Below are 9084 nucleotides of genomic sequence, written 5' to 3' on the forward strand. Positions count from 1 at the left end.
TAGGCTGAGTCGGTCTCAACACAAACCAAGCCCAGGTCTCAGTCAGCCACCATAGTCTGTGAGGCGACCTGCGTGAGCCTCAGAGACGGGGTCCTTGGACAACGCACAGTGGTGGTGCAATGGTCCATGCACGTCGGACTGGTGGCAGACTGGCAGGGTGAAACCGGAAAGACGATGCACCCCCAGAGAACTAGAAAACGTGACAGTCTGGACTTCCTCACTGAATCATAGAGCTAGTAAAAGAAGATGTAAACTGTTGGAGAGACACCAATAATGCCTTTATTATTAATGAATGAAAAAAGGGCTGTTCAAAATGAAATGGAGAATTGCTCATTAAAAGGTCTGGCAACCCACATATCCAGGAGCTCATGTAATTAACTTTAACTGTAGCAGGATGAGCGAATCAAGTCACAGAAAACCCAAAGACGTGATTTCTATTTTTATTTTTACTTTTTCTAAAGCTCAACACTCGTAATTTAAAATCTCTACATCATTCTCCTTACATCCGTTTTTGGGCAAAAAGGAGGAAAAAATAACAGGATGATCATAGCATCCCTTATTTCACCCTCAACCTGTAAAAAACAAAAATTTAAAATTAAGTTTTGAAACATACTTTTTAACACATTTTAAAAACTTTACAAAGATTTCAAAGATTAAAGACATTAGTAGGGTAATTCGTTTTTTTTTTTTCGTTTTTTTCATTTTGCCTTGAAGCTACAGTCTAAAGCATTTATTTGCATATTCTTAAGTCTTTAACGTCTTGACTGCTTTTTTTAACATTATGAAGTAACTAACACCGTCCGCGCAACGCGCTCCCCTTCTTTAGAGCGGAGCAGGAGGAAAGGGGGGTTATCCAAGGTGTTTAAGGCAGACCGGGGGGGGGGGGGGGGGTCGGGGGGAGGAGGAGGCAGGGAGGGTAAATTGGGCGGACACATAAAAACTGCAAAAGATCATAGATGCTGGATCATTTGGAAGCCTACCCGTCCCGCGCAGCGCCCGCCCGCCCGCCCGCCCTCACGAACCGTCCCGGACACAGAGGGACGACCCGCCGCAGAGCCCGAGCGCCGGCCTCCGCCTCCGCCTCGGCCCCGTCCCCGTCCCCTCCTCTGTCCGCGTAGAGGTGTCGCCACAGGATTAATGAGCTGACCGGGCACCGAGCCGCTCCTCCGCGCCTCGTTTTGCCACCTTTTTTTCCGCCTCGCGCCTGGAACTGCCTCACGCCTCGCCTTCGCTCCACTCGAGGATACCTGTACCTCCACTGATGGTAAGCGCGCGGCCGCTCGCACGTTGTGCCCGTGACAAACCTGTTGAATTCCACGCGAGGCATTGACAGTTCGCGACTTTCCGCGCGGTCGTTTGATCGACTTCAGCGAAAGCTCTGCGCCGCTTCCTGTTCAAACGGAGACGCGCGCGAGCCCACGAAGCCGCACACCGACGGAAGAGCTGCGAGAGCTGACAGAAAAGCGGACTTTTGAGTTGTGATCCTAGTGCGGCTTAAAGTCGAACGTGCCGGAGCGTTGAGCGGCTCCGAACCGACCCAGTTCGCCCCCGGCGCCAGCGTCCAGTCCCTGCGCGTCTCTTTCACCGCTGCAGCCTAAACGTGTCGACGCGCAGATACGTCGCTTGCTTCGGAACTTGGCACGGCCGCGGATGAAACACCTGTGTCTGCTCCGCGTCATCCTGCTTTGCGCAATGTCAAAGATGGAGATGCCGCAGCTCGGCCGCATACGAAAACGCGCGCGCACACACGGTTTATCAAAATCATTTTTAATATCTTAATATTTCTTCATATTCCGTGCGTAGTCCAGTCAGTTTTTAAACGAACCCAATTGGACAATAATCGGAAGTTATTAAGCATTAATTTACAACAAAGGCTCGCGGTTGTAGGTTGTAACACACCGATTTACACGTTCCGCATATTTGCGCCTGTTTTATAGCAAATCATTGCGCGAGTTTGAATCCAGCAGCAAAGCGTCCTGCGGCCTGCGGGCGCATTGTCGGCTTTTCATCTCCGACTTTTCTGCCACCGTGCCGCGAAAGAGACCGATGTTACGCTTCCTCGTTTTCTAGTGTCCATCTATGATTTAAACGTGCAAAGAGTTTTGCTTGCTAATTTCAGGCAACGAACTTCGCCCCAGGTGCTATTCGTTTGTCTGCTTTTGCGTTGGCGATGTTTACCACCCTTCAGCTTGTCATGCAAATCAGCTGAGAGCGTCTCGCATAACTTTAAAATTCTTTTTATAAACGCTTAAATTAGATAAATAGACAGGGCTGTTGTTGATATTAGAGTTTTTCTTCCAGGATATATCACAGCTAACCAAACCACTGACCTAGTTTCACCGATCTCTCTGACTGTGCATATTCTTTTCATTGCTATAAATAAATAAAACCCTAAACCACTGTTCAGCAGCATACGAATATTGCTGAATAGTATATTTTTGATAGAAATTGTACAATTTTCTTGGGTATATTGAACCCTTTAAGGCCCTAGCTATCGGCTAGATTTGATTTTGTTATGGTACAGTATGAAATGTACCAGTTGAACACAACAACATAATTCTCATGCCTGTAAATGTGCAGGAAATTCATTTCTGGCTTTTCGAATGATAAGATCAGGCCATCAATTTAGCTGTTCCCGCGGTAACCTGTTGCCCTCTTCCCTTCCTCCCTTTTTACCCATCTTCAATCAACCATCACTGTCAAATTCCTCAGGAAACACGTCTGAAGAGGCATGTGCATAGTCTGATCGCATTATCTCTGGTCAGGGAGACAGAGAGGCCAAAGGGGATCAAGCAAAGCCAAGGCCAGTTGACTGCTCTGGTCTAATTGCACCCTGGTCTGCAATTGTTGCAAAATGTGTTTTTGTGGGTCAGTTAAAGTGTCAGAGTTGTTACCGTACTTTATAATTCCCTCCCTGTTTGATCGAGCTGAATTTTGGGGTAAATATTTGCTTTGCTCTCTAAAACGCGCCCGCAAAACTTGAACGCGGTGCATTTTCCAGGGTTGAAAGTTCCTCCCTGTGCGCCTTACATCTTCTTTCATCATCATCACACCACTTTGGGTGTCTGTCTGTCGTAGCCTGCAGCTTTGTCAGTGGCTGGTTACAGTTACAAGATGTTCTGTATGGTCAGTGTTTTTGAGTGCTATGAATCCCTGTAATCATGGGAGAGGCCCTCTCTGTACAATGAACGTTTGTTGTCAGGGATGTGCACGCACGCACACACACACGCACACAGGCACATACACACCAGTTATCCCCCCACCCCATGGGTAATAGAGCTGATCATGTTCTGAGCCCTCCTCTCTCTTTGCCACAGTTCTCACGAACATGCGAGCAGTGGCACACACTCGCGCACGCAGTTCAGCTCATGCTCACACATCATCTTTTTTTCACGCGCGCACACACACACACACACACACACACACACACACACACACACACACACACACACACGCTGGACTCGGTGTCATGACCAAGAAACCGGAGGGTCAAACGCAGGTCAAAGCCTAATGCTGTTAGCAAAAGATCCCCCAGCGCATGTACAGATATGACCCGACAGTTGTTAACATGCAGTAATGCTACAAACACCAAACACTGACCAGCAGCCCAAATATTTATGATTGTGATTTTATTTTGAGTGTGATTCCGCATTGGACACATGACGTGTAAAGGTTTGTTAAGTCTGACAGGGCAAAATCTGAGTCAAGAGATACTGAGGACAGCGATGCTGATCAGCCGTAGGCCTGTCATCAGCATCCAGACTCACTGAGTCCACGTGGAGACAGCTTCTGTAACGACAGCCTTTTTATTTAAGATGTAGATTGAACCTCTGATCAGTGGGAGCTTATTGTCATTTACAGCAGCTACTTCTCCTCCTTCCTTCTTTTACATATGGAGCTTGTGTTACCATCTGAGACGAGTTTTGAGGCAGCGCGGAGCTGCTGCCCGTGTTGTGGCACATACCTCCTTACATTCCAGTTACAGTAAATAGCTAGCTTACCCATGAGCCAAAATGATAAGCCTTAAAGAGACACCAGGTCTCTCTCTTACCCACACACACACAAATATCTATACACACATCCCCTCTGCTCGTCTCCGTAAATACCGTGTTTCAGCCTGAAGGGTTCCAATCAGCCCCCGCTTTATAATTTCCCTGTGCTTTTATTTGTGTCTTTCAGGAACAGGGTCACTCCAACAATCTCCTGCAGCCGCCCACCGCCACCTGACATTTCCTGGAAGAGCGTGTCCATTGCCGGCTCCCAACAAACATGGACTGTTTTCCCATGCTTTATTTTCTGTCGGTAAGTGAGTGGATGCGACCATTTCGTTGTGCCCCGTGACACTCACATTTTTTCTCCCTCTCTTTGGGCCCGTGAATTGCCCAAATTTGAACTGAAGGTCCCCGTGGGATGTTGGGCAAGGCGCTGGCGTGGGGACGAGCTTTCTGAGTTAAATGTGTGCCTGTTGTAGCAGGCTGCGAGGGACCGCGGCTCCTTATCGAGTTAAGAATTCGCTCTGACCCCGGGGCTCACTCTTTTATTTGTCTAATCATAGTGGAGCAGTGAGGAGATGAGGGGGAAGGGAGGGAGGAAGGGAGGGGGGGAGGCAGAGTGGCCCTCAGATTCCATTCAAAAAAGCTGGGTTGCTGAAGCAGCTGTTTACCTTTGGAGGATGTCACCAAAGATAAACTGCAAGGGGTCTATCTGATTGGGGGCTGCTTTACTGTAAACAAGGCAGGCTGGACTATTAAAACCAATTAGGGTCTTCCCTCAGAGGGAACGCAGGATCTGGTAAAGACATGAAAGACATTTAAGTTGTTTGATTTTAGTTTAGGCCCTCGGTTCTTTTCTCTTTGTGCTTTTTTTTCTCCTGTCTTTGTCTTTTCCGTTCTTCCCTAATCTTTTGTGCGATATGCTCTTTCCTCTAGAGACATCATGATTCCTGGTAATCGAATGCTGATGGTCATTTTAATATGCCTAGTCCTGCTGGGAGAGAGCAACCATGCTAGTCTGATACCTGAAGAAGGGAAAAAGAAAGTCCCAGGCCTGCAGGGTCGTTCGGCCGCTCAGAGCCATGAACTGCTGCGGGACTTCGAGGCCACGCTGCTGCACATGTTCGGCCTCAAGAGGCGGCCGCGGCCCAGCCGCTCCACCGCCGTGCCCCGCTACCTGCTGGACCTCTATCGGCTGCAGTCGGGGGAGGCCGAGGAGGCCGGGGGGCACGACATCGCCTTTGAGTACCCGGAGAGGTCGGCGAGCCGCGCCAACACTGTAAGAGGCTTCCACCATGAAGGTAAGGAAAAACTGAGAATGTGGACCTCATGCGGAGAAAGGAAAGAGAAAGTCAGTAGGGAATGAGACCATAAACGCATCATGCCTGCACAGACACATTACACCATAATTATGGTCATGCTTGCCAAGCATTCCAATAATTTTGGTAGTAGTGTATTTCATTAGCATGGGCGAGGACTGTTAACTAGTCACTAAAAACACATATCCTAAATCCCCTGAAAAATGATTGTAAGGCAGCTCCACCCATCTCACCATAACCAAGGAATCTAAGGATGTGGTCACCAAGCATTGTCTACAGAGGGGCAAAAATATTCTGTCAGACAAGCTCTCGAGAGCCTCGTTCGACCGAACTCTGCACGTCTGGTTAGCAGCTGAAGAAAAAAGCATACCTTCCTATTACCGCCTTACACTTCTCACCCCACCCAGCAGAACATGTCTTAAAAAAGCCCGGCTTTAGCCTGGAATTGGAGCCTGTTCTTCTCTCATGCCTCCAGTTTATATGGAAGGACCTTCCTGAACGTGCAATTATCTTTAATGCTACTCTGCAGCCTTCTAAATAAAAACCAACTGCCAACAATGTGGGTGCTGCGAGCAGACGCTGCTTTTCTCTAGAGAGGAGGAAGAACAGCCCTGGTAGCGGGTGGGATAGAACGGCTTTTGGTTATTACGACCAAGTTGGCTGGATCTCAAGGTAGACTGTGTCAGCAGGAAGACAAGTGAGTCTCGAAGCAGAGTGAAATGAAGAAACGGGGCTTTAGGGCTACATAACATGTCCGCCCTTAGGGGAGATGGGGGGGGGGCGAGGAAGGAGGGATGAGTCAGCCTTAATGGGGCTTGTCAAACACACGGCTAGTGGTAACGAGCACCGCCAGTGGAGGAGGACCTTCACCCTGGGATGCAGCGTGTGTGTGTGTGTGTGTGTGTGTGTGTGTGTGTGCTTTAAAGGCATTTACCCTCTAAACTATGTTAATAACAAGCTTTTTCGAGTGGTCTTACCCGCTTTTGCGGAAGCGCCGATAGTGCGATTCAGTCGACGGATCGGTCCTGAACACGACTGAGGTCCTCCAGTTCGCAGCAGATGCTCAGCGAGGTGGCGTGTTTGCATTGGGTTGTTTATCTCGATCTTGCATGTTCTAGTTTTTCGATAAGGTTTTGGTTGAACGTTCATAAATGGTGCATTCTTCTGCAACATGTCCTTTTCCCCACGGGCTTTAGACAGTCGACTCCTTAATGATTATTCATGATGAAAATGATAAATGTCTTAAGTGAACACACGGCAGAGCTAATCAAAAACACAGCAGGTTTTAATAATGAGAACCACCTGGGCAAGATTAGGGCCTGGGTGTGAAATAACAGGGGTGGATTGAGCAGGAAAATAGTAGACACAACATTCCTTTCCCCAACAATGGTGATCTTGCCAGAAATCTGCAGACTGAGCATGGAACAGGGAGCCTCCACTGTGTTTATACTGTAGCTGTGGTACGTTAATCACCACCCTTCTTGTAATGCGTGTTTCAGCAAAGTGCTCAGAGAAAGGCATTGAGAGAAGGGCTGGATAATCCTTACAGATAGATAGGGAAGTGTGGACAATGTATATTCATATTCCCGAATTCCCGAATGAGAAGGACTGCAGGATTAGAGGGCAACCAGTGGTAAAGTTGTAAAGGATATATACCTTCGTATAGTTTATAAAAATGACCCTATAGTGATTTGCACTTGAGTAATCGTCCGTCCTTTTCCTTGATCATTCTCAGAGCACATGGAGAGGATACACGGGCTGGATGACGGTGGGAACACGCCCCTTCGTTTCCTGTTCAACCTCAGCAGCATTCCAGAGGACGAGCTCCTCTCCTCGGCCGAACTGAGACTCTATCGTCATCAAATCGAAGAGGCCGCCGCCGACTCGGCCTCGGACGGGCAGGGGCTTCACCGGATAAACGTGTACGAGGTGCTGAAGCCGCCGCGGCCCGGCCAGCTGATCACGCAGCTGCTGGACACGCGGCTCGTGCACCACAACGCGTCGCGCTGGGAGAGCTTCGACGTCAGCCCCGCCGTGCTCCGCTGGACTCGCGAGCGCCTCCCGAACCACGGGCTGGCCGTGGAGGTCGTGCACCTCAATCAGACGCGGCGCCACCAGGGCCGGCACGTTCGCACCAGCCGCTCGCTGCACCCGGGGGCTGGCGAGGACTGGGAGCAGGTACGCCCCCTGCTGGTCACCTTCGGCCACGACGGCAAGGGCCACCCGCTGACCCGGCGGGCCAAGCGCAGCCCCAAGCAGCGGGGCCGCAAGCGCAACCGCAACTGCCGCCGCCACGCACTGTATGTGGACTTCAGCGATGTAGGCTGGAATGACTGGATAGTGGCGCCGCCTGGGTACCAGGCGTACTACTGCCACGGGGAGTGTCCCTTCCCTCTGGCGGACCACCTGAACTCGACCAACCACGCCATTGTTCAGACACTGGTCAACTCTGTGAACAACAATATCCCCAAGGCCTGCTGTGTGCCAACAGAGCTCAGCGCCATCTCCATGCTCTACCTAGACGAACATGACAAGGTGGTCCTAAAAAACTACCAGGAAATGGTGGTGGAGGGCTGTGGCTGCCGCTAACACACAAACTGACTAGAACTTGGACCGGCAACTTGAAAAAGCAACATGTTCACTTGGACCCTTATTTATAACTTTTATGTTGAGGTATATGTTTGTCTCACTGTTTTTTGTTTTCTTGGCAATATGATCATATATTTTGACAAAATATATATATTTATATCTACATATTAAAAAATAAATTGAGTTCTTATTGTAAACATAAAAAAGCTGTACAACTTTTCATAATGTACATTAGATTGTATACGTTTTTATATTGAGAAAATAGTAAAAATGATCTTAAAAGTAAAGTTTATTTACTGGTAATATTTATTTCTTTCACATTATATGCATTTTGGAGAAAAGAATAAAGAGTTGTTTCCAGTATTACGTTCAAGCTGATCACGAGACGCACGCTGAGTGAACGCACGTGTTTGAAACAACTAAATGTTCACGAACTTCAATTATTCATTATCCTCTTTAAATTCATTTCAGCTGACAAAAATCTAAAAAGAAGCTAAAATATATAACTTTCTACAAAATATACAGCTTCCATGTCTTTAATGGTTGTAAAGAATTCAGCAGGATTCAGGATTTTTTTAGATTTCAATATGTTCAAATTGCTTTTCAGCATAAAGCAGCCTTAAAGCAGAGAACACGTCTTTAGCCTCTGTCCTTCCAAAATGAAACAGTGTTTGGTTTAACATCTCGTCTCTTATCAGGTCTGCACGATTCACACTTCAAAGAAAAGAAAAACAAATAGTGGAAATTATCACCTTGTCGGCTTTTTTCCCCCCACAGATTTCCATAACAAAATGGTTTGCTGTTTGAAAGCTATTAGGCCTTTGAGTTATGGTCTTATTGTTCTCAAATTTCACTCTTATGTCAATTAGGCGAACGTGGCTGTTGGACGCTCCCATTGCAGCCTGACCGCGTGAGAGTGATTCTATTGTTCCTGACGTCCCCGCGTTGGGGGCATGATTGTGGCCGATGAGTCCTGCCCTGACACAAGGCGGCTGAGTCTTCAGAAGAATCAAAGGTTAGACGCTCTGTCTCCTGCCTTTGTCTTCACTGGCTCATGCCGGCAGAGCAAAGACGCCTGTCTCCAACCTGTGCCCCATCACACAATGGGGCTTCTGCATCACTTATTTACAAGCCGACGGCTCGCCCGAATTATATGATAATGTTAAAAGCGACTCCTTTGAACT

At 48.1% G+C, this 9084-nt stretch overlaps 1 protein-coding gene across 1 annotated transcript; it reads left to right on the forward strand.

The window, feature by feature from the left end:
- The first annotated feature begins 991 nt into the window (after positions 1–991).
- bmp4 (bone morphogenetic protein 4) lies at positions 992–8263 on the forward strand. Its single transcript, XM_029139988.3, has 4 exons — positions 992–1264; positions 4180–4302; positions 4931–5293; positions 7047–8263. The coding sequence occupies exons 3-4, from the start codon at positions 4936–4938 to the stop codon at positions 7898–7900; spliced, it is 1212 nt and encodes a 403-aa protein (XP_028995821.1). The 5' UTR covers positions 992–1264; positions 4180–4302; positions 4931–4935; the 3' UTR covers positions 7901–8263.
- The last annotated feature ends 821 nt before the right edge of the window (positions 8264–9084 follow it).

This window comes from Betta splendens, chromosome 22 (genome assembly GCF_900634795.4).
Source record: "Betta splendens chromosome 22, fBetSpl5.4, whole genome shotgun sequence".
In the NCBI taxonomy this organism is placed as follows: domain Eukaryota; kingdom Metazoa; phylum Chordata; class Actinopteri; order Anabantiformes; family Osphronemidae; genus Betta; species Betta splendens.

Coding starts and splice junctions, on each gene's coding strand:
- bmp4 (XM_029139988.3), top strand. CDS start 4,936: ATGATTCCTGGTAATCGAATGCTGATGGTCATTTTAATATGCCTAGTC. Junction 5,294..7,046: donor AAGAGGCTTCCACCATGAAG/GTAAGGAAAAAC, acceptor GATCATTCTCAG/AGCACATGGAGAGGATACAC.